This window comes from Metarhizium acridum (genome assembly GCF_019434415.1).
Source record: "Metarhizium acridum strain ARSEF 324 chromosome Unknown scaffold_31, whole genome shotgun sequence".
Classification (NCBI taxonomy): Eukaryota; Fungi; Ascomycota; class Sordariomycetes; order Hypocreales; family Clavicipitaceae; genus Metarhizium; species Metarhizium acridum.
This window is the reverse complement of record NW_027094018.1, coordinates 44,574-70,982: the sequence shown is the minus strand read 5'-3', so window position 1 is coordinate 70,982 and position 26,409 is coordinate 44,574. Positions and strand designations below refer to the sequence as shown.

Here is a 26,409-nt window from a genome sequence, read left to right as displayed (position 1 = left end):
AGGCTGGGCCAACACGTTGCCTGCCACCTATGTAGTCTGGCATTTGACATGGCTAAGACGCTTAATGAAGAAGACTATACTCTTCTGGTCCTAAGCTCGCTGGCATTAAGATCTTCACAAGATTCGTTGGCCCTGCGGAGGCCGGAGGTTGAGCTTGCTGCATGAGGCACCCTGCTGGCTGCGAGTCACAAAGACGAACGCTAGCTATATGCACCAGAGTTAGGGAATAAGACGCTTGATCCTCAATCATTTTGAGAGTCTCTTGGATAACGAGCTATGTTGGCACCATTTTAACTTTCTTTATAAAAAGGCTGTTATACAGCATTCATCATCACAATTATTATGCGAGTTCAACCTCACATTTTGATTTGTTCTTTTGGTTATACCAGTACGGTCTACAATCCATCACTGGACACAGCACCCAACCGCTCGGACTGGGCGTCCCCCTATTTTTGCCATCATGAAGCATACCATAATCATCCCTTGGGAGCCCAGCTCTTTTTACATTCGTTGAAGCTGTCCGCTTCCAGGCTAAATTTTGCCCGTATACATAGTGTTTTCCGGCAGCAGAAGCTAGTCTCGATAACAATTATCTTATCATTCTTTAAACTTGATGTTTAGGCCTAACGCTTTCCGAATAATAGATGAGTAAGTTGAACTAGGCAAACTATAAGTGAAATATAAGATGTAAGCCAGGAATTAAAAAGCACAAACAAGTACCTGCGCCGTTTACTCCATATGGTGCAGTCCAAGGTCAACCCCACACACGTCAACTGGTTAGCAGCTCGGATAAAATAGCGCTAGGAGCGGGACGGGCCGAATACCAATCTAGAGCTGTAGTCGGCCTGGCTTTTACAAACACCGAGCCACTTAGTCGCTAACGGAAAACACCCGGGTGCTACCGCGACTTCTGGTTATCTGTTCTTTAGTGCAGGTCTTCCAGAAAAGCAAGAGCCACTAGTGTAGAGCTCGTGAACCCATGGGCACAACATGTCAATCCATTCATGAATTTCATGAAACCACCACGGCGATCATGCCACTGGACTACACATCCCGTGAAATGGTGGGCAGTAAGAATGACCTTTTTGATAGGGTGTGGTGCCGTGAAGCACTACATAAGTAACTGCCGTGTTGTCATCGGGCTGACAGAACCTGAGAGAATACACGCGCAGTAAGGTTAAGGAGAAACGACCTGGGACAGCTGACCTGCCCTTTTTTCACCGTTCGCCATGTGGGGACGACGAGCTCGTCTCACAAATTAATAATTTGCCACGTATTTATCCCTCCTATGGCTGGCTTCTCGCTGTTTAGCCACCTGGTCTCTTGCCCTCTTGCCCTTCCCTCACCCCCCCATAAAGTACGTGAGGGTTTTCCTCCTCGCCACAGAGTTACGGACCTCCTTCAGCTCGAGAACTCACAAGGAAACAGATCACCGTGAAATTTCTTCGCTACGTATCAGCCGCAAACCGAAGTCGCCGGACAAGCGAGACTTTTGTGAACTGTGAACGGCACAGAGCACACAGCACACGGCAGACCCCACGACACATGATTCTGAGATGTCTTTATTTGCATTTTCGGCCCTCAACCAAGGCTTTACACGACAACATGATGGTAGGGCAATGTCCTCCATCTAATACGTCCTTCCCGTTGTACTCATATTCTCGTTCTATCATCTGCGTCGGTCGCCGCCTGAAAGAGGTAAACTCGAGTCAGATCGTGAAAGCAGCAACACTTTGAGATGGACAGACGAAACTCCTGGCAGCGAGAGCTCGGCGACCTTGACGCCACTGGAAAGCGTTTCGCCAGATGAGGGCAACGCATTAAACAAGTCCCTTCCGCCAGAAGCTGAGCCAGGATTGCAAATCTTGCACGATTCTGACACGCCGGAAATTGAGTATGTCAACGCTCCCAAGAGATCGAATGAAAGGCCTGATCGTTATGCTCAGTATTGTGGCTTTACATGGGCTCGACGCGAATCCAGACTACGCCTGGGTCTGACTACCCAAGAACAACGCCCCCAATCGTCCCGGATCCCCCAACAAAACCTTTATCTGGCTTCAAGAACTACTTCCAGTCAAGCTAGACAAGCCATGTCGAGTTGTTGCCTCCAATTACGACTCGAAATGGTTCCGGGACGCCGCTCAACAGAAACTCTCGTCTATTTCGGACACCCTTCTAGATAGCCTCTGGAGTGACCGCGAGAAGAACAAGGCTGGTAGTTACTTCCCTGCGATTTATAACCTACCAAGCTTGCTGATCGTTTTCTGGTGCAGGCTATGGACAGGCCCTCGATATTTGTCGGGCACAGTTTTTGGGGCAATGTTATCGAACAGGTACGTGACCGTCACCAATGGTCCTACACTCACTAAACCTTGTCAACTATGAATAGGCCATTGTATCCGCATCTTTTCACCGCCGGATCTACTATTGGGGTGGTGTTCTTGGTACACCTCATCGACTGAGCCCAGCCGCAGCATGGGGAGCAATCATTGCATATCTTATGCCTTCGGGCTTGGATTCTGAAAATGGGCTGCTTAAAGCCTTGGAGAGGCATTCAAATTCCCTCGCGGATCGTCTACGCGACTTCTCTGGCTGGCTCTTTTCCGAACCGGTGCCAGTCGTCTGCGCCTTCGAACAGCTCGTGACAGACTATTCGTCCGGATTGCCTCTCCTGGGGACTTTCCTTCCCTCGACAACATTGGTTGGTGTTCTATTCCTTGTCGTTGCTTAGCGCGCGATCTAATGCCCAAGCAGGATGTGGACGAAGACAGCGCCTGCATTGACGGCCATCACAAAATGTCACTACACACCGACCATCTCAGGATTCAAAAGTTATACGATGCCGACGACCCTTATTTCAAGTTGATATACCCTGGGAAACAACGTCTGGCTGAAGGCACTGACGAGGAACTCAATCGCCGTCGAAACCCGAAGCCTATTCACGAAAGGTCAAGATCCGACACCCTCCGGAGATGCCTCCAAAAGATAAGAGTTACAAATCCGGAGGATGTCTTATCAGAGGTCGAGGCCCAAAAAGGTGAACCGGTAGAGAATATTTGCGAGTGGATTCTAAAACACGAGGATTCTCTGCTTGGGCTGTCGGCACGAACTCACAAGCTCTTCGCCTTATCGGCTCCCCAGGCATCGGAAGGACTATGATGGCAACCTTTCGTGTTAGACTTTTGAAGTGCAAGATTGAAAAGAATCCCTTGGGGGCGTTCATCCACTTTTTCTGTGACGGTAAGGACCAGAAGCGAAAGACACTAACCGCAATTGCGAAGCCTCGTGTGGCAGCTCTTCCTACAAAGAAACGAGCTATTCAACATGTGCGGCCAGACTTTGAGAAGCACGAGCATAGCCGTGTTTCTGAGAATCTTTTTAGTGATATTTTTGCTCTCCGGCGGGTCCTATAAGACATGGTCCTAGATAAGCGTTCAGGCGAGGTATTCATCCTTATTGATGCTCTAGACGAGTATGAAAGTTTGACTCGTAAAGATTCACTGGATCAAACAGTTTCTCAACTACTGGGGACTCGGGGAAAATCAGGATCCTGGTTACCTGCAGGTTTCAGATAAATGATATCGAGGATGAGCTACAGGACGTCGGAACCCAATTACAAATGGGCTTTGCCGAGATAAATCACGATCTGGGCAAATATATCGACGGCCAAGTTAGCGAACATGCGAAGAAAAAGAGCTACCCATTGAAACTAAAGCAAAAAGGTCATGGAAACCTGGAAAAGCGAAGCTTGAAGCACCTTTCTCTGGGTATCTCTCATGGTTGTTGAGCTGAAAACAACCCTCATGAGTGAAGTAGAGAAGAAGCTGAACTGCCTTCCTCAGGGACTTGACGACACCTAGGCTACCATTCTGGACAGAATTCCGGTCGAAAACAGAGAGAATGCTCAGTTCTTGCGCTTCACGGTAGCGGCATTGCGTCCATTGAAGAAGACCGAGCTCTTAGCCGCATATGCAACTTGGAAGACGAATTCAATATCAAGTGGCGAGGACATGCGGCTTTATGCCGACATTCTCTGCCTGCAGCTCGATCCTCCATCTAGGCGGTGGAGATGATGCAGCCCTCAGCTTCTGTCATCAGTCAGTCAAAGACATCCTGGTAGACGAGCATACCAGTTAATTCGTGGTAACTAATATACGAATGTGGACAAGGCGAATGTCTTGATTTTCAAGGTATGCTGGATGTACTTGAGCGCAAACGAGCTCAACCACGGTAGCTTGATTGCACGATGTGTCAATTATGCGTAAAGAAAGACTAGGTTAGTGATTCTCAAGGACACTAGCGACCTCCTAGGTGAGTTCTCACTATATTCGTTTTTGGAATATTTATCCAGCTCCTGGAAGAAACATGCCACATTGAGTCATAAAGCCTTACTCCGAGACTGGCATAAACAAGCCATCAATGTCACCAAAGCACCCGCATTAAGAGATGCTTTATTATTATGGATAGTAGTTCAAGCGGAATGCGAAGGCATGACTGAGCTTTTACTCGACAACGGGGCTATAATCGAGGCCGAGCATGAGTACGGCGAGACGCCGTTGTGGAGGGCTGCCGGATATGGATGCGAATCTACAGTCAAGCTGCTGATTGATCGCGGCGCTAATATCGAGGACTCTGGTGGGATGCGGCTGTCAGAAGCTGTGGAAAATGGAGAGGAAAGTGTGATTAAGCGAGTGCGTGATCACGGCGGTATCGTGATTAGGCATACCTCTGGACAGACGCGGCTGTTACTGAACAGCGAGAAAGAGGCTGTGATCAAGTTTTGAACAATATTTACAACGATAGCAAGGCTGGGCACTTTTTCCCTCCCTTTTTGTGTGTATCACTATACTTAGGTAGCCTATGAGGAGCAACAGGGCTACAATACATACCTTTATATCTCCTCACCGAGGTGCCTTTATAACTGGTAGATCGTGAATGTGAGTAGCGTTTCCTGGCGTCAGCATTGCGATAGCCTGGCATTTACCTAATCCATATCCAATATCTGACTTTATGCATTCCCTAAATACCGTGCTAGCTTCAGTATTTTGGTGCCAAGCGGGTGGAATATGTCCCAGTTAGTTTATATCTGTGGCCAGTTGACTTCCACGTTTGTACCGTTCGCACGAGACGTCGACTCGGATTCAAAATGGCTGCGCATTTTGTGCCGCGGGATACGTGTGACGTAAGTGGCCAGAAATGGATTGCAAATTTATATTATAACGTCAATATCGCAGTCGCATGCTGGTCAACCCCCCAGGAGCGAAGCGCCCATGTTTTCTGGCCTGTCAGGGTGAATGGTTCCACACAGCTTTCAACATTCGCCTAGTATTTATACATACTGCGTTGAACCCAATCTCGCATATGAAGCGCTCTTGTGCGATTCTGTTCCCGTTTGAATCCTTCTTTGCGCTAAGGGTTGAGGTTTGTTCCTGAGTCTTTCGGACTTGAAGTGGCCTTTTTCGCATTCTTGAAGTTGCTCTTCACGTTTTTCCGTTAGTATTGTCACTCCTAGACCTTAAGATGCCAAGAAATATTTCTTTATAAAGTGCGCATTCGACCGCATCGCCCTGCGAAGCTATGACGGCGTAGACGGCCGCAGCCTTGAGATGAACGCAGATGTCTATCGATTGCAGGTCAAAATTATCAATCGGACACGCAGTAGTGCATATTTACCGGTCACACACTTGTCGTCACGGCATACATTCGATCGATGGCGTTGGAACATTGGACCGCTTTCTGAGCCTTTATGCACAGCACACATTCACCAACGCCTAAAAATTCATTATGATACCACAACAGTAACAAACAGAATATGTCTTACGGCGCAGAAGGAACATGGAGTAAAGTTCACGTCGCACCCGGGTTCGGGTTCCGCTTGGTTTTCAGCCACGGGTGAAAGTGGCCTTGCAGGCATGTAAGTCTATCGCTGGGGAGCCATGCGATAAAACACTCCATGAAGCTGACAAAATTTTCCCTGTCCACTACTGTCATGTCTTTAGCAAGAGACTCAAAATCTCTTTTTGGCGGTAAAGGAACGGGCCCTTTCCATCCACCTGATACGGGAGAGCTTGTGTTAGCAAGCGTCCACGGAAATAAGCACGTCGAAAGCAAGGTCTTAGAGCAGGTACCCACCGTCTTCGTGCCAGTATTTTCGTGACTCTTCACTTTTAAGCAGCAATTCTGGGGGTGGAGGACCAATAAGCGCCGTAATAGCTGCAAGATGGTGTGCATCGTTTAGCTCCCGAGACTCGTGGTCGTACACCTTGAAGAGACTCTCTCCTTTGAGGAGATCCCAAGCCTGGATAGAGACACGTGGTCAATTAGATAAAGAACGCGGGGTTGAAGAAATGTTGAGCCATACCAGAAGACCAGTACTCCAAGCATCTACGCTACTTCCCCATGGCAGATTAAGAATCACTTCGGGGGCCCGATAAGGTACAGGCATGGCGTTACCACGTTGTTCGGTACCAATTCTGGCTTGTCCCAAGTCGCAGAGAATAAGCGGACCTTTGCCTCCTAGCATGTATTGAGAGACCTGAATAACGGTGTCGCCAATAACCTTACGGGGCGATGGCTTCTGAATCTCGTTTCTTTCCACCGTAGCAAAAACTGACTTGTCCACAATACCAATAAGTAGATTATCAGAGTGCACATCTAATCATTCGCCAAATTAGCTGCGTACCCCTACGTGATTTGATCTAATCATGGTGACTTTCCACGTACCTGTATGGATCACACCCGCTTCGTGGAGAAAGTCTAACGCAAGAAAGACTTGCGCGAGGGCACCAATGACGAGCTGCTCGTGGAAAACACCACCTATCTGAATCTCCTGTAGACTCCTCATACTCATACCTAGAGGTGCCATTACAAAGACTTCATGATCGCCATTTGGGCCCTTGAGACTAAATGAATCGTGGAATTCTCGAACATGTTTCCGGCCGGGGTGATCCTCGGTATGGTTCGCCAAGTACTGATAGACAATCGATTCGTGATTATACTTTAAAGTATTGATATGAACTTTCAAAACCCAGTATTCTTGATTTCTAAGTTGGGAATAAAAAGAGTCAGAACACATGTCTCGCCATCGGGTATGGATAGGGGCAGATGATATCACCTTAAATTACGCGAAAGCCACACGGTCGAGGTTGTGCCATAACCAAGCTTTGCAACTACCTGGTAATGGCCACAGACCACATCGCCGATCTTCATGGGGTAGTATTCATCTTTCTTGTAAAAAGGAAGTTGCTCTTCCTCAACTTTTTCAGATGGATTGATCAAATCGAATCCGGTGGACGGAAATTTGCGAGGCGATGACTGAGAGGATTTGGAAAATGATTGTGAAAACTTTAACATTGGGCGCGATATTGCATGTGAGAATCCTAGAGCTAATCGCGACGGTAGCATTGGAAAGGAATGAAGGAGGCGTCTTGCTCCCATTTTTGAGGCGGTGGTTGAATAAGATGAAGGAGGGTCCGCTGGTTTGGATGCTCAGCGACAAAAAAGATCGGGTTTGCGGAGTCTAATGATCCGAGCTGGACCGGTCTAATTAGGCGCAAAAAGCCGCCTAGACGCGCGGATGTAAAATGGCAATTTATAATCCTTACATGCGTTCTCCCCAATCAGAAAAGGGGTAATCATACAGCAATTCTCTTTTTTTTTTTGCATCATGTACAGACTACATAAACCTTGAGGTTTCTTCACCGAAACCGTCGCGCGCATTTCACTAGTGGCTTACTCTACCCACATCATGCCACGGCCCCCGATCCGCGATCAATCTGTCACGCCTTTGGCTTCTGAACCCATGCCACACCCCTTTCCCCTTGTCAGCGATCGGGCCAAATGTGGCTCTTTGGCAAACACACTCACCACGTAGAATAACCATGGTAAGCCTTATTCCTCAACGCCTCTCGGACTCTTGCCAGCCACGACTGCACCTCTGCATACTCCCAACCCATGACCTTGGTCAGCTTGTAGAGAAAGTAGCCTTCTAGCGCCGTCTCTGTAGTTATCCTATTGAATAGCCCTACCTCTTTCCACTTCTTGTCAGCCGGCCACTCGCCCATGGGTGTCTTGATGGTTTTTTTCTGAACCTCGCGGAACCCAGCCTCCTCCATCCACTTGAACCAATTATCGTCGTTGATAACCTCAGTCGTATGGCCGGACCTCCTGCCCGTCTCGGCAAACAGACTTGCCGCCTCGTTGAAGGCGTTATCCGGCGGGATGGACCCGTCGTCTGATACGACCCGGAAGTCGCATTCTTGGTGCTCCAGCCAGCCTCCGGGCTTGAGACACCGAAAGCATTCGCTGTACAGCTTCGTCCAGTCTTTAAAGCATCCTGCCATGAACCGGATATGTATGTAGTCGAATGTATTGTCTGGGAATGTCCAGTCCTGCGAGGCATCGTCCAGCTCAAATATGCAGTTTGGTGGCACCCAATTGGGTAGCGTCGGCGAGAGATCAGTCCCAATTACCTCTGCTTCGGGGAACTCGGTTGCGAAATCACTGGTTACGAGGTTAGTAACATATTCAGTGTAGACATGGCGACTACCATGACAAACGTGGTTGTCGTACATGGCCCAAATGCCCGTTCCGGTGCCGACATCAAGAACCTTTTGCGGGTTTCGCAGTGGCGCGAAGAAGAGTTTGTTGTCAAACGCGAGATATAACTTGTGGTGGCTGATCATGTGTTACCGTGATGTTATTTTTAGTATCAAGACTCGAAATACCCCCGAGAGCCGGAGCATACTTCAGATCAAGGCCGTCATTCTGCTGCTCGTCATTAGGTCCCCTGTTCTTCTAGTCAGACCCTTCCTCCTTTGTTACTCACGATGCAAGGTGGCTAAGGGTCAGTCATTACCAATATTCAACGTCCTTGAAGTTATGGTACGTCCGTCCATGTAGCTTGCGATACTCGAGAATGGTGGAGGCGATGGAGGATGTTGAAAGGGCACTGCGAACGCGGGTCAATATTTGCAGTTCTTCAGATAAAGCAGAGCGCGTACACATCCTCGCCCAGAGCCGAATCATTGCCATCGTCTTCGAAACTTGGATCCTAAGTAGAGGCTCAGACCGGGTAGCTTGAAGGCATCCGTAGCCCTGTTAGTTTGGGTCTTACAGCTGCAATTTGGTCGCTGAGGTCGGCGCTCGAAGATGCCGCAGGGAACTGCGAGTCTTCCTGTTTTTTCATTGCGAGTTTGGAGAATGTTGAGGCTGACAAGCACACGAAATGATAGATCGAGGTTTCGGGAGAGGTGGGGTGGTCACCGCGTTCAAATATTTCCGAGAACCTCCAATCGGCAGAAGGACTGCTGACGCCACCATGGTCAATGGCTTCTTTATGATTTCCTGACCAGTCAAAGCTGTCAACAGGTCAATGCCATCATTGTTTTTTTAGTCTAGCCAGCCACTGGACTCCTATTGATGCTACTAGCTCAAGTCACCGCATTCTTCACAACCACTAAAGCTGCCGCCAACGTAGATAAAAAAGTACATAGGTGCTCTATTACCCAGAGGCGATAAATTATTAGCCCGGGTTCATGTGTCTCATATTCAGCAAATGGTCATTTGCAACCACTATCTGTCGATAATACAAGAAACCTGAATGTAAGATGAGTGCTGTAGTATAAATTAAAGTATCTCTTGGACTGCAATGTTGGATGAGTGCCGCCGAACACTGAATAGAGGCCGCAACAATCCGACGAATTGCCACAGAGTGGTATGGAATGAACGTAAGGAAGTTGGTTCTGCCTATTTCAAGACTCCGGTAGGCTCCGGTGAGCTCGTCTGCTACACACCAAGCTCGTAGAATTCTGATTATAAAGGCGCCATGTTCCCCGGCTTCTGGACTCGTTAGAATCGAACCCTTATCCCAGTTTATTCTCAACAGGAAGACTTCTCCTAGTCTTGCCGCCCGTCTTTGGCCCTTGCTTGTGGTCGATTCACAAGTCTTTGGAAGTGAGACTGTTATCAATGGTTGTTCTCTTATCCATACGTGATTTGGACGTAAACTAATGACAAGTTCGGTCCGAAATCAACGCTGACATTTGCTCGCTGTATATTGAATAGGAATGTTTCAAGAGGAAGCGGGATGTTACAAGGTTAAAGGGACCCGACACAATTACCTCATGGTTTGGCCCATGCCTGGCTATATGAGGGCAAACACGAGGGCGAATCATGTTAAGGTAATGGTCGCCCCGACTTAACTGGGACTACTTTGCGCCTCTAATTGCTGCAGCACGTACTTTCGCATAGCTTTTTCTATTCACTTCATCGATAATCATCAACAAAATTTGCGTTCTTGATATGCTACCCTATTCGTCCAACAGCTACCCCAGGCCGGCTGGCAATGCCAATGTCGTCCAAATCAGCCTTATTCGAAGACGAATCGTACATTGTCCCCATATATAATAAGACTGTAATAAATGTTTGCCTCTGGCCAAAATTGACCTCCAGGTTACACTGAGGATAAAGTGTACACACTGCGAGGCTATAAAATAATGCGGTTCTACACAGCACTTATAGTATAGTGCCTTACCAAGTGCGTTTGGTTTTGAGAAAGGCTTAGAGACCAAAGCCAATTGGACACAGATAGCGCAATGATGCTATGACTAACTTAAACTTTTGCTAGACAAACTCCGTATATAACAAACCTCCATGCTCTCGAAGTGATTTTTTCAAGGGTTATCTGAAACATCCTGTCAGCCTTCCTTATACGATCGCCGCATACGCCAATGCCGGATTTCGTCTGCTCAATGTTATCCAGGCCGTGACGAAATCGTCATTTGATGAGGCTCTTCAGACTTCTGTATTAAAGCCACTCGGTCTCAGGAAATCCATAACCTTCCGCCAAGAAGAGAAGGGGGTTGGAATTACGCCCGGAGGTGACTCGGTCTGGTTCCGAGAAATGGGGGATGATGCATCGTGGGCGCCCAAAATGCGATGTTGGGGCGCCGTGGGAGATATTACGAACTCTCACGGGCACGACAAGTCGTCGCTCCATCGATATCTATACCAGTCCGATAGCATTAGGCATTAAAGTGCGATTACAATTCTCGTGCCTGATTTTAAGATTGTCATTTCTGCACTTTCCGCAGGGTCTGATGCTCCTCTGGCTATCACCATGGCCACTGAGACGACTACACAAGAATTTCTGCCAGTGCTTGAAGACGTGGTAAAGAGCCAGGCAGGTCAGAAATTTTCTAGAACCTATACGCCTACAGATCCCAAGACAAACTATTCGCTTGTGATAGCAGTAGAAGCTAGCACACCTGGTCTTCTAGTAACACGTTGGGCTAGCCATGGTGCTGACGGGCCGGCTCCGGGTCTCTTTGCTGAAAGTCCCCGGCGTCAACTCAAGGGACTTAGACTCCACCCCGCGAATGTCTCTACTAAAGATGAGACGGGAGAGAAGCGACGCTGGTTATCGAAACGCTACCTCAAAACTATAACCCTGAGACATCGAGAGTTAATGATGTGAATGCTATAGAGTGGATCTCACTTGATGCGTTAAAGTATGGTGGGATATTTATACAAGGGCGGGTCATGGATGTTGAGATACGTGTTTTGCGCGAGGCATTATATAAGCTTTAAGACTACATATGTAGTCAAATCAACGATAGCCACTGCCATTTAAACAATATGGGTATGTGCAATCAGTCCGGAAATTGGGCATTTGGGTTTGCGCGTTTAGACAGTCGCTCCGAAGCACAAGCCAGATGTCATAGAAAAGCAAGGCAGACGAAGGTTTATGACATTCTTGACCGTCTATATGGAAACCTTGGCCATAAATGAAGCGCATCGTCTATAGCCCGTCAATGGCAACACACGCACGGATTAGTAAAGTTGTGTGTGAAATACGCAGCTGAGAAAGAAAATGGCCAAAAACGGTATTCCCAAAGCTATAACTCGATGGCCATTCCCGGATCAAAATTAGACAGCATCTTGTTTCCCAACTTTTGTGTCGTACCGCCCGGCAGTACATATCCCCGCTGATTAGCCACTAGTCTGACGCCGTTCCGCACCAAATCTGTCGAGTAATGTGTATGGCCAAAGGCCCAGGTATTGATGCCAGCCCAGCCTTCTTGATCAAGGAGATCGGTCGCGAAAGCGGGCGTCCAGGGGTTGTTGGAATCTTCAGGCCGAGAAGTGCCTTCCATGCAAGGCGCATGGTGTGTCGCTACCAGAAGCTGCCTTTTGGCGCTCTGCTCCTTAGTTGCCTGAGCGACTTGCTCGCGAAGCCATGCGGCCTCCCTGGCGTGGATTTCGTTGTGTTTCTGAGCAGTCCATCCGTCTATCTTCTTAAAGTCGTTGATCTTGGACTCAATGAGAGCGGATACTTCTTCTGGGATAGCGGACCAGAGTGTGCAGCCAATAATTGTCAGTGCCGAGTTCGGGTCGTCCCATCGGGCCTTGTCCAGGAGAATGAGGGTATCGGCAAGAGACGGTTCCTCCACAAGACGCCGCGCTTCTTTGAGCCCTGCGTCATAGTCTAGACCATAGAACTCGTGGTTTCCTAACACTAGAAAAACCTTTTCATACCGGGACACCTGCGCCTCGAGAAATTTCAAGTATCCATCGTAGTCAATGAGCCGTCCGATATCTCCTCCCAAGAGCAGAAATGGGGCCGTTGCAGGAAACGTGTAGGACAAGTACTGTTGGCCGATCTCGAGATGCAAGTCCGAGAGAAGCTGGACTCGAGGACGCAATAGGCGGCCTTGGCGTCTGAGAATAGTTCTCAAAAAGGCTTTCATAGTAGTAGGCTGGGAGACGTGGCAGAAGAGGTTGACGATATCTGGCCGCCAGGCGTGGAATGCTTTGTGTGCCAGGCGCTCAAGGTGGCAGGCTATTGGCCAGGGGCTTTCCGATGGGTGGGGTCAACATTGAAGTCTGCATGTGGTCAAGCATAGCACTTGAGGCTATAAAGCGTTTCCCTCCTCCAAACATCTGCGTCGCATCTCGTCACGATGGACTTGATGCCGATAAAAGTCGCTGCCCTGATTCTAAAACATCACGGTATTGCAATGTGCATTGTGGGTGAGCTGGCACTGAACTATTACAACGTCCCCCGCGTTTGTCATGTTAGTCGCCCCGTTTGTTCGTCGCGTTCTCGCATGACTGATGACAATCAGGATCTGGAGATATGTGTACCCAAGTCCAGCTCTTCGGTAGCAGCCAACCTCCTGTGCTCCACGGGTCTCTTCAATTCTTGCGAAATGGGCGGTGACTTCAACAACTTCACAGAGTATAAGCGTGATATCCCGCGGGTACGGACCACGTGCTGGTGCCCGCCGCAGACCATTGTCATATTCAACGCCGCTTTCTTTGGCTTTGACTCCATCGAGGATGTCCTCGTACCGCCCATGAGTGAAGGGAATATCCACATCAGCAAAGAGATCGAGCTGAATCGGGAGGATATTACCAACCTGCATTTACCTCGCCTAGCACCTCTTCTTAAGGGTCTGGCAACGAGATTTTTGGATACCAAGGATGATGTAGCCATGATAGGAGTCGAGCAGCTCGTTGATGGCATGGACCTCGATGAAGCTTGGATCGAAAGACAGCTTGGAGGCTCCGATGCTGCTCTTCTGGATCTAGTCATGAGCCAGATTAGAAGCAAGAAGTCGAGGATAGATTACTACGCGGACAACAAAATCACGTGCTTTGTTTCCGACCAAGAGGAAGCCGAGAAGATACGGCTAATCCCTGGGTTCGAATGAGTCATGGTTCCGAATGGTTGTCGCACGGCATGCGGGATTCGCGTTCAATAAGTTGCAGATGACCTGCTCTCCAGTAGATTACATGCTGGAGACATGCCTGGTAGCAGAGAACCTTTGGAGCGGTTGGCCTTCGTTATCCCATGAAATAACTCAGGGATTTGGTTGGATCAACATGTTCCTTTTATGACTCCTCCTTTCCAATCATCGGGGTCCCAAATGGGCCCGAGGAATCATGTCTGCAGAGCGTAAGCGACGCTGGTATGCTGTGCCGCGCCTCACTTAACATGCATATTATATTATAGGGCCAATGGGCGTGATGAGCGATTAGTTTGCTGGCCGTATTAATAAAACAGGTGATGCCCAACAGGGTCCTCATGGTCTTTTGGGATAATAGTCTATTATTAAGTTTTTGATTCATCCTGGCCAAATACTGCTGTAATCACTGTATCAGCTAAGGACCAGTGAAAGTAACATAGCGTGCCTGGCCGTAACCAAGCCGTGGAACCGTCATTTACCGCGTCATATACCGTAGATACACGCATCGCGATGCGGTAAAGGCTACATATAGCAAGATTAGTGATGTATCGCGGCACACCGGTCAAGGCTATCTCGTGATAGCCTCAGCTATAAATACATCTATGAAAATTCATATCTGGATTTTTTTTTTTTTTTGAAGTATGGATATAATTGAGCTTAAAGCAAATCAAACCGAAAAAGAGCAAAGATGCAGTGGAAAGAGAAAGTTGAAGAGAACAGAGGTCGTCAAAGAGAGAAAACTAAACTTCTCCAGCAATAGATCGCCCAAAACATAGTGAAAAAAGAAGCGAGCAGTATCTGTGGCTCAAGAACGATGCTTCCGATACAAGGAATCGAGAAATACATCAAAAACTCGCTTCCGAAGACCCTCCGCATCATCGACTTCAGCAATCATGCCGCGCAGCTCTTGAACTCTTTTATCCTCTTCCATCTCGTATGCCGAAGTCAACGATAGTGAGTTGAAAATCTTTTGAATATTGCGTACAGTCTCCTCGTCATCCTTACCGTAGTATTCTCGGAGGTAGACGCGCTCCTCTTCGTTGCACATGTTCAGGGCCTGAATAATGACCCAGGAACACTTGTTCTCTTTGATGTCGGTACTCTCCTTCCCTTTCTTCTCTGCGTGTCCAAAAATATCAAGGTAGTCGTTCTGGATTTGGTATAATGTTCCCATGGGAAGTAGAGCGTCTTTCGAGAGTGAAATATTGCTGGGGGTCGCCATATTCAGATAATAGAGCGACAGGACAAAGTGATGATAGTAGATCCCGACAGCAGTCTTGTATCTCGCTATGGTATCGTAGGTGTCCATGGTCCACTCTGCCGGATCGAGACATCGGGATGCTGAATTGTCGCAATCTTGACCGATTTCTGTTAGAAAACTGGATTCACGAAAGAGTTCCCGAAATGGGTGTAGCAAGGATGATTCGCAAACAATTCCCGCAGAAGAACAAAGACCACCGAGTTCATAATGCAGGCGTCGTTCATCGCAGCTAGTCCAACATCTGGCCGCTTATACCAGCATGTCTTTTTCCGCCTTATAGTTGACGCATCAATGATGTCGTCTAATACGAGGAGGTAACCAAGCCATATTTCCGTGAGCCACCCAAGAGTGCTCAAGTCGTGGAATTTACTCGAGGTCAGGGGTCTTTCGAGTAGCCCTTGGGCAGAAGCGACAACTGCATGAGCCCGAATAAGCTTGCCGCCTGTAGAATTGTATTCAATGGCCTATACTAAACTTTAGTACTGGTAGGGATACCCTGTTATCATGGCGCCAACCTTGATGATTCTCTCGACGGATGACGGAGGCAAGCAAAGTTTCGTCAGTGTTTCCGATGCTGATTTTAGTACGGACTGCAAGGTATCATTCAACCGCATGATATCTTCCTCTGATAGCATTCTACATGAAAGCTCGAATGGGTGTCACTTGGGGTCTTAAAGTGAATATTGTCTTGGTGGGAATGAACATTCTGCGTCCTAATTGAATAACTGATGCTTCCTTGCAATGAACTTGGTAAGATACAGAGAACACTACATGTGGTGTAGCACCAAAAAAAATGAAATTGTGCCCCAGATGCAACTGAACGTCACACGGTTAGGCCATAATAGAGGCGTCGGGCCGACAACGGTTACACAAGAACAATCAAGGTATCACGAGAACCGAGGTCGGACCTCGGGCCAGGGCTGCCTCAGGGCTCTGACGCTCAAGGACTTCCGGTATATATAGAGACCACTGGTCCCTCGAGGCCTTAGAAAACCAAGGACCCTGAATGCCAAAGACGGTGGCTAGATGAGTTGAGCTATTGACTCCAAGAGTCCAAGCCCTCTTTGAGCCCTTGCCACAAGGCGTAACTGAACGTTTATCAAGACGCATTTCACTGCCGCTTTTACCCACATCAGCTCAGGCGCTAATCGCCTGTTGCCCACTGAGCAACAGTGAGCTTCCCGAGTCCTCACCAAGTCATTCCTAAGCGTTATCTGAGCTTCTTCCTGCTTTTCCAGCCGAAATGTACGCACACCTAGATGTTGTCATAGTGGGGTGTCTTTAGTAGTGTTTGTTAGACCGGCCGACGCCAGGCTTCGTTATATTATAACTATACATTGCATATAGAGTCTTCTCTTAGCTTACCTTGATAAGCTAATTATCCTATCTTTATTATTTGTGTTATTTATATTTCTTTGCTTTGTATTTACTGCAGATACAACGTAGTTGCTATATTGGCCTCATGGAAGTTCAAGATTTTACTGTGTAATTAATTGAATAAACGCTGTACCGTAGCATACCATACCGAGAGGGCGACTATTTCATTTGCTTTCTACAATTGAGGTAAGCTTGGCAACGAGTCGCTCCCACTGCTATCCCGTGACAAGGGCTCAAGGAGGGCTTGGGGCAATAGCTCTATTCATCTAATAACAGTTTTTGATTTCAAAGGTCCTTGGTTTTCCTCAAGGCCTCGAGGGACCGAAGGTCTCTAGAAGTACGAGAAGTCGGTGAGGGCCTTCTACCCTAGGTCCCGTGATCATAGGCCTCGTGTAACCGTGTGACATAGCCCGAGTCTAGCTTCATAAGCTGTTACGTCATTTCTGTTTAGTGAAATCAAAATGGCTCCTTGGAATTCTCGAAATGTTATTACATCGCGGAGTGGCTAGCTTCGATCGATTGAAAAGTAGATTTGGTCTTGGCTTGAGCTACCTAAGGGAAATATAACTACTAGATATCAAATCCCCATATGGTCAATAATTGTTTCTTTGCATAGACTGAGCAGATCTCGCATAAACATAACCATCTTTCATAGCCGCAGCTAGCTGCACCGACCTTTCAGCCCACGGGGCAGCAAGAGATTTGTGGTAGCTTATTTTCTAGGGAGCGGCAAGTACAGTCGGCAACTAGCCCGGTCGAAAATAAAAGTCTAAATGCCTTCCTAGTATCGTGCCTTTCACAGGAAGCAAATGACGATCCGGGTTTGAAGAAACTAGCAAGTTGACCAAGATATATCATATGGGTCTAAAAGGAAGCCAGAAACGGTCAACTTGGCCGAGGCCCACTTACTCGCAGTTCACTGTGAGTTCCCTGAAGCATCAGCGAGCTACGATTACATCGTCCTATACGTTCACCTGGGCTCACTGATCACTTAGTAAACCCTCTTAACCTATTGGGCCGTCGTGCCAACCGATATTTCGTGCCTGCCTCATGCTGCCGCGGGGTGACTCGCAAAAACAACACCCAAGTCGAAGGAACAGGCCCCTCTAGCAATTGCATCGTAATAATTTCTGGTATGTAACACGCTCTAACCCTATACTTTACTCATAGAAGAAGCGCTATTAGGAACTTATTAACTATGGCTACTCAAACCCAAAATAGAGACAACCCAAGTAATCACCGGCACGTTAGCAAAGAAGGTAATCATCAAGCTTAACCATGGCACGCAAAAAAAAAAACCCTTCACTCGTTTCCATTTCCACATCAAAGCCGAGAGCCGGAGACCATATATCTATTTTACAGGTGCTAAGGAGCCCGCATTCACGAGACCAGGGACATCCAAACAGTCTAATCATTGTACAACACCAAGCACCGCACCTCGATGGACCGGCGCCTGGGGATCTTTTCAGGGGCGTTATGGTCTTGAAAAGCACCATGTGCCATTCCCACGACGGTGTCCTTGCCCTCGTGTGCCGAGTCGTAGTCAACAAACAAGAGAGCCTCATCGGGAGCCAAGTTGCTCACGTAGTAGAAGGTGAAATGGGATTGCGGCCGGAGGGCCGTGAAGTGCGTCTTGTAGTTGTTCAGTGTGTAGATGGGCTCCGTGTCACGGCCATATACCACGGTGCGTGAGTCGACGAGCGCAAGCGGCCACTGCCTCACGACGTCGCCGACTGGGCGCCACACATTGACGATTCCCCAACGCTTGCCGAGCCAGCGGGCGGCCTGTTCCTCGCCTAGAACGCGGCGCAGGTTAACCTTGGCAGTTTCGGCGTCGTTGTCCATGTGGAAGTTGGGAAGCGGCTTGCTCGAGAAATTGTATGGGTCATGGAGGTTGGTTGTCTGCCCTTTACAGTAAGAGTCATGAATCGAGTGACGAAGGGGAAAATTGGTCTTGAAATGTGATAAAAACCAAAAGAGGGAAGCGTCTTACCAGTTCGATTCGGCGATGGCGAAAGTTGTACGGAACTGCCTCGACTGCTCCGGTCCTCTCCTTTACCAGCTGCGCACACTCATCAAAGTATGGCCCACGAACGAATGCCTCGACGTCGTTCTTATCGGGAGCGAGTAGTTTGTCTTCGGACAGTGCCGTCGGGGCGTGAACCCACTCGACGCCTTCAATACCAAGAGTAGTCCGTGGCTCAAAGTCACGCAAATCGGTGATGTCAACCACCTTCTCGAGGCTGGGCCCGAAATTGGTCTCATGCTCCTCGCCCTTTTTGAAATTGAGAAAGGCGGGCTTGCCATCCTTGGTTGCGCCGAGGAAACGGATAGTTCCTCTCGTCCCGTTGGGCTTCTTCCACGGCGCATGCTCAAAGGGCTTGCTCTTCATCCATCCCAGGGTGGTACTTTGCGCGGTAGCTTGAGGCTTCTCAGTCGCTAGAGTGGCCTGGCCTCGCCTTGTGGCCACGCCTGCGGAACATAGACTGCTCCTGATGGCTGATGATAGGCGAGTAGTGACGGACCGCATCGTGGGCAACGAGTATGGGAATTATACAGTAGTTACGGAGCCAAAGGGTAATGAGAGACTTCCCGCAAGTGACTGCTTCGCGACGCAAGCTTGGTATATAGCTGACAAAAAGGAAAATAGGCCGTTGGTCCTCTCTAAATACTCACAGGGTTGAGAGTAGAGGTGGTGTAGGCAACCACACTCAGGCGCTCTCGGACCAGAGCATCTGTTGATTGCTAGAAAGTGAGATAATGAGCACAAAGAGAAGAGGACACAGCCTGCTTGGGGGAATGTTACATTGGAGCGATTGGGCAAATGCTGCTTGATGCTGATGTGATTGATCGGCAACGTATCGTGCCATGACGCCAATTCGACTGCGAGCCATTGCAGAACGCGTCACAACAGCAGCAAACAGCCCACTGCCCCTCGAGTTCCATGTGTCATTGTGTGTCACTGCGTGTATAATGGAAAGCATCGGCGCGGTCAACTACTGAAACAGCAAGAAAATAATACGCACTTTCCATGAAGATGGATGCGAGGAGGCGAAACGGGGTGAGGCGAAAACAACGCTGCAGCGCCGGAGCATCCAGGACAACCCGTTGGTCATGCTTTACAGAGGCAGCCAAGTTTCTGAGATGTGATATAACTCTCTGGTTATGCTTTCTGCTTGCTCGACGTACAGGCATATAGTGTACGCAGGTAAGACGAGAACGCAAATCACTACCTAGATTGCGCGTGGCAGACAACATTATGGAGGGGTAGCCAAAAGGAAACCTCACACGGCGTATACTAAAGCTAGCTCCGCCGAAAGGGCGGCCTGAAGCAGACACGGACTGAGCCAAATTGTCTGTTGCACAAACCCCCACGGGGTCATGCGGATGCGACGCTGACCTGCGTACATTTCATCGTAATGGCGTTACTGGACATGATCATGTCGATGCCATAAGCGAAAATACAGGTAGAGGTCTGGGATCTGCCATGGCCCCGCCGGTAAAGCAGCTGTGTATATACGATCTAGATGAGGTCAACCGCAGTTTGGGTCAGAAGTACTAGGGTGGCACTTTCATTAATATTGCCGCCGCTAGGAGAACATATTACCCTAAAAATTAACCACCCTATAGAGGAATATTTGCAAATCTCACTACCAAGGGTATTTATTCATCGGGGCATTGGGGGATGAACCACTGGCCAACAAATCTGTCCGAGGCCATGTCGGCCGGTTGGTGGGTGCCATTGACCAGTTGACCCCGGAATCCTGTCAGATTGCGCCCGAACATGGTATGCTCGGCTTACTCCCGGACTGGCGTCGCCAAGTGGCCACTGAGAGGCTTTGGCGGGCCGTCCCGTCTCCACCTTGCGATTGCTAATTGATGACTGCGGAAAATCCAGCCGCGATTGGGCGTCCGACTGCCATGCGGAGGACGTTGAAACTCTCCAATACTCCCAGCCGTATGATGTGAGACGGTTCGCTGGTCCGAATCTCACGCAGTCATCGTAGCAATAGACCCAAAGATAAGCAACCCTAGTTGAGCTTTAGCAGGGCTTTTAAAATACTGGAAGAACAGAGACGAGCACCTCTAGATTGGTTGTCTGTCGGCTTATACCATTGGTTACTAACCGACTTGCAAGGAGGATAGGACCCGCTCGTGGCTCCGCAGTTGAGACGATTGCTCTTGTAAAAGTCAGTTGAGCAACGACTATTCGGACTCTGCCCGGATTGACAGGGGTTAATGCGTTGGACCCCCCTGTCTGCGCTGTGATTCATCTAGATTACTCCCCAAGGTTACAATACATTATTAATACTCCGTAGAATGTCAGCATCGTTTGTGAGGGGTTAGGGGGAAAGCAACGGCACGCATCTAGCGCTTCGGCTGATTTCCCATCCTCTACTATTGTCAGATGTGCTCCTAATTACGTAGTTAGCCTTATTAGTGCACATACTGTCCCGCACGCCAAACTAAGCCCCCCTCGTAAGAAACCTCACTGAAGCGACACAAGTGGATTGGTCCACTCGGTGTTTGTATCGCATCTCCCACCCAAAGCCGGGATCTACTACTCAAGGAAGCCCATGTAATTCAAGTCGGAAACTCTGTCCCTCGGCGGGGGAAGGAGATAAATATAGTTGCCTCTCCATTGCAGTGTTTGGTTTTCCTACTGTTCCTCGGGCTAGAGGATATTGCCCCCAGGTTAGGCAGTTCCCGTCACGCAATGTCGCTTCAAGAAGCAGATATTGCCATGAGCGCTCCCAAGGAGGAGGCGGCGCTTGCACCCGACAAGTCCAGCTCCTCTGATGATGGCGGCGCAGCTCATATCCCCGCGGCAGAGCTCGACGCTCTGTACTCGATATACACGCGGCGGCAGAAGCACTTTATCGTATTCATGTCCGGGCTGGGCGGCTTCTTCTCGCCCCTGTCTGCAAACACATACCTCCCCAGCATCCCAAGCCTGGCCGGCTTTCTCAACGTGTCGCCATCGTTGATGAACCTGACGGTGACTGCATTCTTGATTTTCCAAGGCCTGGCGCCGTCCTTTTACGGCGACCTCGCCGATATTGCAGGCCGCCGTCCGGCTTATCTGATTTCATTCATCATCTATATTGCGGCAAATATCGGCTTGGCCACCCAGTCCTCGTACCCGGCCTTGTTTGTCCTGAGATGTCTCCAGGTGCGTCCGCTCGCGCAACCGCATTTCGTTTGGTGGCCATGTCTGACACGATGACAGAGCTCGGGCTCCGGCGGCACATACGCATTGAACAGCGGCGTCATCGCCGACATATCTACCACGGCCGAGCGTGGCAAGTACATGGGCGCTGCGCAAAGTGGAATCATGGTACGCGCACACGGCCGCCTGCGCCATGTATACAGCTTCGTCTGCTAACTAGACCACTTGGGTAGCTCGGACCAGCAATTGGTAAAGGTTCCCCTTTGCAGCCGCGACGAGTCCATTGTTTCCCGTATTGACGTATTGACTGCGCCCAAGGGCCGATTCTAGGAGGCGTCCTTGCTCAATACCTCGGCTGGAGATCTATATTTTGGTACCGAATACACGTAGCCAATGGGGAATATTGCACGGCCACTGACCAACGCGCAGGTTCCTCACCATCGTACGTTGGCGTCCCTGGGCGTCCCAGGTTCCGATTGCTCCACGACGCTAACAGCCACAGTGCGGCGGCGTGTATCTCGTCGTCTTTGCCATTGCCGTTCCAGAAACCGCCAGACAAGTGGTTGGCAATGGCTCCATCCCGCCGACTGCGTGGTGGAGTCGCTCGCTGCTCAACGAGTTTGCTCGCCGAAGGGCAGCTCGGGCTGGCGGCGGCGCGGCACCCCCGAAACGACAGCCACGGCGCAGCTTCCGATTTCCAAACCCGCTCAAGGCGCTGCTCATCATCGGGGAGAAGGATTGCGCCGTCATTCTACTCTACAATGCCATCATCTACGCGTCCTGGTACACCGTCACGGCCAACTTGTCCAACCTGTTGTCGGAGCTGTACCACGTCGACACCCTGCAGATAGGACTGTGCTACATGTGAGTGTTCCCCGTACAAGGAGGGGCTTCACGGAGAGTTGTGCACGCGCTGATTCAAGTTGTGCAGCCCGTTTGGAGTCGGGGCAGCGCTCTCCATCATTGCCAACGGCCATATCCAGGACTGGAACTATGCGCGGGTCGCTCGCGCCAACGGGTTCCTGGTCGACAAGCAGCGCGGCGATGACTTGAGCAAGTTCCCCATCGAGAAGGCCCGGATCAACATTGTCTGGCCGCTCGTCTACGTGGGCGCGGCGGCGACCATGGGCTTCGGCTGGGCGGCCGAGAAGCAGGCGCACATGGCCGCCATGCTGACTCTCACCTTTGTCATGGCCCTGTCCCTCACTGCCTGCTACAACAGCATGAACCTGCTGCTCGTTGACCTGTACCCGAACTCGCCTTCGACGGCCTCGGCTGCCAACAACTTGACGAGGTGCCTGATGGCGGCGGGAGGATCGGCCGTGATAGAGCCCATGATCCGTGCCATGGGGACTGGATGGGCGTATACGCTTGTGGGCCTGGTCATGATTGTGCTGAGCCCAATGCTTCTCGCCGTGACCAGATATGGACCGAAATGGAGGGAGGAACGGAGAGTCCGCTTGGCAGACAAAGACGCAGGGCGAGCGTAGAGCTGACAAAACATAAACATGTACAGGCCAATGCCGTGGAGTTCAAGAGAAATGGTGGAGAGCAAGCGCCGGGCGAGCACTCGTCAATATATGGAAGCCAAGACGGCGCAGGTAGACTAGAGATCTAGGATAGTGCCAGCGTAGGAGGAAGATGGCGAGTGAGTCCCACCACTGTATTCAAGCAATGCGATGCAACAGTTGTTCGCCCTCGAGCCAGCGCTCGACGTTCTCGGCCGTTTCGGCATACCACGCATTCATCAGACCCTCGTCGGCATATCCCATGTGCGGCGTCATGACGAGCCGCGAACGCCCGCCCGTCCCCCAGTAGTTGGCTCTCCTCCACGGGCTGTCCAAGGGCAGCGGCTCGACATCATACACGTCCAATGCGGCGCCGCGCAGCCGCCCGCGCTCCATGGCGTCGAGAAGCGCGGCCGAGTCAACCAGCGGACCGCGAGACGTATTCACCAGCAGCGCAGAGCGCTTCATCTGCTCGAGTTCCCTGGCCCCGACGACGCCCCGTGAGCGGGCGCTCAGAACGTAGTGCAGGCTGACGACGTCTGCCTCGCGAAAGAGCTCCTCCTTGGCGACGGCGAGGAAAGTCTTGCTGCCGTCGGTTCCCGCGTCGGGCGAGAGGCCCGTCTCGGCCGCCATGCCGTCGGCCTTTTCCTGCGTCAGGTTATGACTCCAGCACACCACGCGCATCCCCCAGGCAAGGTGTCCGATGCGCGCCACGGCAGCGCCCAGCCGACCGAGCCCGACGACGCCCAGGGTGAGGCCGGTGAGGCCCATGGCGAGCCCGCTCTGCCACGCATTGCGGCCGGCCTTTAACGCACAGTCGTCGGCGGCCACGTTGCGCGCGAGAGCCATGATGAGCGCCCACGTGTGCTGCGTGGTCGGATGGGCGCGGCCTCTCTTGATGTTGTGGCCTGCCGGGGTGCTACATGCGGCAAGCTGGTCGGTTCGGCCGCGGCCTGGCGCCGCAACGACGGCGATTCCCAGCTCCCGTGCCACGGCGAGGTCAAACTCTTCAAACTGCGTGCCCGTGGCCAACAGGAGCTTCAGGTTGGGCAGCCGGCGCAGCAGGGCACCCGGGAATGCGGTCCGCTCGCGCACCGTCGAAATGAGCTCGAAAGGTTCCAGGCGATCGACCAGGCGGGCGGTTTCCGTCTCATTGGCGGGGATGATGGTGTCGTTGAATGTCGTCACTTGCAGACTTGAGGCCGGAATATGCGCAAAGTGCGGGCCGGATGTGTTGAGGTAGTCGTCGATTATGGCCAACGACGGGCGTCTCGTGACTATACTTTGTCTCGCGACAGACGAGAACAGTGAGGATGACGGCCGGAGGAGCATTTTGCCCAAGTTGAGCTGTACCGCTGTGCGAAACGCAGTCAAAGGTGCCTTGGATATGTACTGTGGGTGAAGATACATTCAAAGTTGTTGTCGACTCGTGTGTATTTCCAAGTGCGGAGTGCGTGTGGCAAGCTTACACACATTGATGCAGCCTTGAGACATGGACCGCCCGCTGGCTGCGTCCCAAACTTCCCGCGTCCCTATGGCCTGGAGAAACTCACTTCCCGACCACAACCCATGCGCTCAGCCTTCTTTTGCGCCCCCTGGCCGAGCCGCTCGCCCGAGCCGCCTATTGCCTTTGGTGAACGATGCTTCCTGCCAAGAGGGTTCCATCTACTGCGGCTGCAGAGGTCATAGGACTCGGCGCCTAGAATAGTGAGCCTTATCTACCGAACCAGACGCCATCACTTGCGGCGGCATCACCTGAGGCACGGCTCCGAACTCACCAAGGTCTGACCGCGACGGACCATATGAGACGCGTGACTGCGGAAACGGGCGTCACTTTCTCAGCACACATGTATCACTCGACTCTATATTGATCAATGTCAACCCTATATTGAGTTTGATTGACGTCAAATTGAGCGGTTGACGAAACACTATACCGGGTCCACAGCAAGAGCCTGGAACCCTATCAGTCAAGACAAGCTTACTCCCACCCGGCCTCTTCCTTTCTCGTCTGCAATTGCAAACCCTTAAGCCATTCTCCTATCCCGTCCTCGTCTTCGTCCGCTTTGTCCAGCAGTATAGCATCGACATCATCCACAATGCCTGCATGCAGCCATGACCGTAGCACTTGACAGATAGCGATCGTGTTGCCAATTCCGATACACTTCATTAAACTCATTCGGAAGGCCTCTGAGATGTTGGATCACCTTATATGTCGTAGAAGTGGCTTGAACGAGCGCAATTGTGGATGCAATAATGCTGAGGGAATCCATTACTATCCTCGGGTTATTGCTCTGTTGAGATCCGGATAGGCGAGGGTCGGAAAACGTTTCGGTTACCTGCGGTCATCGTGAGCTTCGCCCAAACACTTGTCATGAGGGGTCTATACGTCTTGGTTACAGATCCCCAAGGCGAAGTGTGCCAAGGGGGAAAGGCTTGAGCTGTCCAAGGCAGCAATGCGTAAGCCCCTGGCTGGTGTTCTGCCACGAAGAAAAGAGTTGGTGAAACGGAAGGATACCCTTGGTCACCGACAAGGCCCAGGTGTAACAAAGGTTAGTGACAAGGTGATGATGGGTCGAACGAGTTATGAGATCCTTTTGCGGATCGGCAAAACAGCGTATTGTGGTAGCCATCCGCTTTTTCAGCTTGGGTAGACGATTTGAGCCTTCCAGACTGACATTGGTCGCCTCAAACGTGGCTTAGCGCTTTGTATCATCCCAGGTTCTGGATGGATAGACGCCCTTTTTGGTCCGAAGTGATTAATATTCCACATTGGCGCCTCAAATGGGAGGGGAATGGGGACGGCCTGACCATAAGTGAAGCTACGTCAGGTTGTGAGCACTGCGAATGAGGTGCTGCCTATAGGCGCCGTTCAGCGGACGTGCCAGGGATGCAGACTGCGCTGCCCATTTCGTTTCGTCGAGTGTCGGGTTTCGTCTTCGAATGCCTGTTATTATGATGAACCCAGCAGCTGCCAACAGGTAGTGGATGGAGCAAGGACTTGCAGTGGAAGAGTTTTACGGCCATGCAAAGGTCACAAATACCAATGCAGGCGAGCACACGGAAGACCTCCAGTTGCGCCATAGCTTCATCGATGTGTTCGCAGGTACACACGGTGTTTTTTTTTAGACTGGAAGGTGAACGAGACGGGTATGAGCTATTGGATAAGGATAAACGGGATCAACTTGGTTGTCAACATTTCAGGGTGGTACGGGGCTAGATACCAACCAGACCACTGCCGCACCTGATGGGGCCAGCCAGGCCCTGGCACCAAATGGGAGTGCGGGGGTGGGGTCCCGTGATCGTCTAGGCTCCCAGCGCGGGTCAAGTCGCCAACGTCGCATA

At 50.5% G+C, this 26,409-nt stretch overlaps 10 protein-coding genes across 11 annotated transcripts; 4 read left to right on the top strand and 6 right to left on the bottom strand.

Annotated features, from left to right (window-relative positions):
• Nucleotides 1–2,276: 2,276 nt before the first annotated feature.
• Nucleotides 2,277–3,159, top strand: J3458_004878 (uncharacterized protein; the record flags this gene model as incomplete). The annotated part of the gene is made up of 3 exons (XM_066118464.1): nt 2,277–2,333; nt 2,390–2,701; nt 2,755–3,159. The coding sequence occupies 3 exons, from the start codon at nt 2,277–2,279 to the stop codon at nt 3,157–3,159; spliced, it is 774 nt and encodes a 257-aa protein (XP_065975984.1).
• Nucleotides 3,160–4,490: 1,331 nt separating this feature from the next.
• Nucleotides 4,491–4,784, top strand: J3458_004877 (uncharacterized protein; the record flags this gene model as incomplete). The annotated part of the gene is made up of 1 exon (XM_066118463.1): nt 4,491–4,784. The coding sequence occupies one exon, from the start codon at nt 4,491–4,493 to the stop codon at nt 4,782–4,784; it is 294 nt and encodes a 97-aa protein (XP_065975983.1).
• Nucleotides 4,785–5,847: 1,063 nt separating this feature from the next.
• Nucleotides 5,848–7,353, bottom strand: J3458_004876 (uncharacterized protein; the record flags this gene model as incomplete). The annotated part of the gene is made up of 5 exons (XM_007810398.2): nt 5,848–6,053; nt 6,133–6,298; nt 6,362–6,654; nt 6,724–7,043; nt 7,115–7,353. 5 exons carry the CDS (start codon nt 7,351–7,353, stop codon nt 5,848–5,850), a joined length of 1,224 nt encoding a protein of 407 aa, XP_007808589.2.
• Nucleotides 7,354–7,862: 509 nt separating this feature from the next.
• Nucleotides 7,863–9,187, bottom strand: J3458_004875 (uncharacterized protein; the record flags this gene model as incomplete). Of its 2 annotated transcripts, XM_066118462.1 has the most annotated exons (6): nt 7,863–8,502; nt 8,572–8,676; nt 8,747–8,788; nt 8,858–8,950; nt 9,003–9,052; nt 9,116–9,187. In XM_066118462.1, the coding sequence occupies 6 exons, from the start codon at nt 9,185–9,187 to the stop codon at nt 7,863–7,865; spliced, it is 1,002 nt and encodes a 333-aa protein (XP_065975982.1). The 2 variants fall into 2 exon arrangements, with proteins under 2 accessions (XP_065975982.1, XP_065975981.1); XM_066118461.1 differs by lacking the exon at nt 9,116–9,187 and having other exon boundaries at nt 8,572–8,788; nt 9,003–9,090.
• Nucleotides 9,188–11,677: 2,490 nt separating this feature from the next.
• Nucleotides 11,678–12,774, bottom strand: J3458_004874 (uncharacterized protein). Its single transcript, XM_007810396.2, has one exon. The coding sequence runs from the start codon at nt 12,747–12,749 to the stop codon at nt 11,898–11,900; it is 852 nt and encodes a 283-aa protein (XP_007808587.2). The 5' UTR covers nt 12,750–12,774; the 3' UTR covers nt 11,678–11,897.
• Nucleotides 12,775–12,932: 158 nt separating this feature from the next.
• Nucleotides 12,933–14,072, top strand: J3458_004873 (uncharacterized protein). The gene is made up of 2 exons (XM_066118460.1): nt 12,933–13,076; nt 13,128–14,072. Exons 1-2 carry the CDS (start codon nt 12,963–12,965, stop codon nt 13,713–13,715), a joined length of 702 nt encoding a protein of 233 aa, XP_065975980.1. The 5' UTR covers nt 12,933–12,962; the 3' UTR covers nt 13,716–14,072.
• Nucleotides 14,073–14,556: 484 nt separating this feature from the next.
• Nucleotides 14,557–15,060, bottom strand: ERG20_1 (Farnesyl pyrophosphate synthetase; the record flags this gene model as incomplete). The annotated part of the gene is made up of 1 exon (XM_066118459.1): nt 14,557–15,060. One exon carries the CDS (start codon nt 15,058–15,060, stop codon nt 14,557–14,559), a length of 504 nt encoding a protein of 167 aa, XP_065975979.1.
• Nucleotides 15,061–17,670: 2,610 nt separating this feature from the next.
• On the bottom strand, nt 17,671–19,121 carry J3458_004871 (uncharacterized protein). The gene is made up of 2 exons (XM_007810394.2): nt 18,383–19,121; nt 17,671–18,291 (listed from the first exon to the last, which is right to left on the bottom strand). The coding sequence occupies exons 1-2, from the start codon at nt 18,917–18,919 to the stop codon at nt 17,797–17,799; spliced, it is 1,032 nt and encodes a 343-aa protein (XP_007808585.1). The 5' UTR covers nt 18,920–19,121; the 3' UTR covers nt 17,671–17,796.
• A 1,535-nt stretch (nt 19,122–20,656) lies between these two features.
• Nucleotides 20,657–24,930, top strand: J3458_004870 (uncharacterized protein). Its single transcript, XM_066118458.1, has 7 exons — nt 20,657–21,562; nt 21,620–21,727; nt 21,793–21,808; nt 21,878–21,932; nt 21,989–22,001; nt 22,062–22,423; nt 22,491–24,930. Exons 1-7 carry the CDS (start codon nt 21,107–21,109, stop codon nt 23,047–23,049), a joined length of 1,569 nt encoding a protein of 522 aa, XP_065975978.1. The 5' UTR covers nt 20,657–21,106; the 3' UTR covers nt 23,050–24,930.
• Nucleotides 23,227–26,267, bottom strand: J3458_004869 (uncharacterized protein; the record flags this gene model as incomplete). The annotated part of the gene is made up of 2 exons (XM_007810392.2): nt 26,070–26,267; nt 23,227–26,001 (listed from the first exon to the last, which is right to left on the bottom strand). Exon 2 carries the CDS (start codon nt 24,475–24,477, stop codon nt 23,227–23,229), a length of 1,251 nt encoding a protein of 416 aa, XP_007808583.2. The 5' UTR covers nt 24,478–26,001; nt 26,070–26,267.
• Between the last annotated feature and the right edge of the window lie 142 nt (nt 26,268–26,409).

Excerpts from the sequence above, each read along its gene's own strand:
- J3458_004874 (XM_007810396.2), bottom strand. The coding sequence starts at position 12,749 with ATGAAAGCCTTTTTGAGAACTATTCTCAGACGCCAAGGCCGCCTATTG.
- J3458_004873 (XM_066118460.1), top strand. The coding sequence starts at position 12,963 with ATGGACTTGATGCCGATAAAAGTCGCTGCCCTGATTCTAAAACATCAC. Across the intron at positions 13,077-13,127 it reads ACGTCCCCCGCGTTTGTCAT|GATCTGGAGATATGTGTACC; the intron begins GTTAGTCGCCCC and ends GATGACAATCAG.
- J3458_004871 (XM_007810394.2), bottom strand. The coding sequence starts at position 18,919 with ATGCGGTCCGTCACTACTCGCCTATCATCAGCCATCAGGAGCAGTCTA. Across the intron at positions 18,292-18,382 it reads GCCATCGCCGAATCGAACTG|ACAACCAACCTCCATGACCC; the intron begins GTAAGACGCTTC and ends TGTAAAGGGCAG.
- J3458_004870 (XM_066118458.1), top strand. The coding sequence starts at position 21,107 with ATGTCGCTTCAAGAAGCAGATATTGCCATGAGCGCTCCCAAGGAGGAG. Across the intron at positions 21,563-21,619 it reads TTGTCCTGAGATGTCTCCAG|AGCTCGGGCTCCGGCGGCAC; the intron begins GTGCGTCCGCTC and ends ACACGATGACAG. Across the intron at positions 22,424-22,490 it reads CAGATAGGACTGTGCTACAT|CCCGTTTGGAGTCGGGGCAG; the intron begins GTGAGTGTTCCC and ends CAAGTTGTGCAG.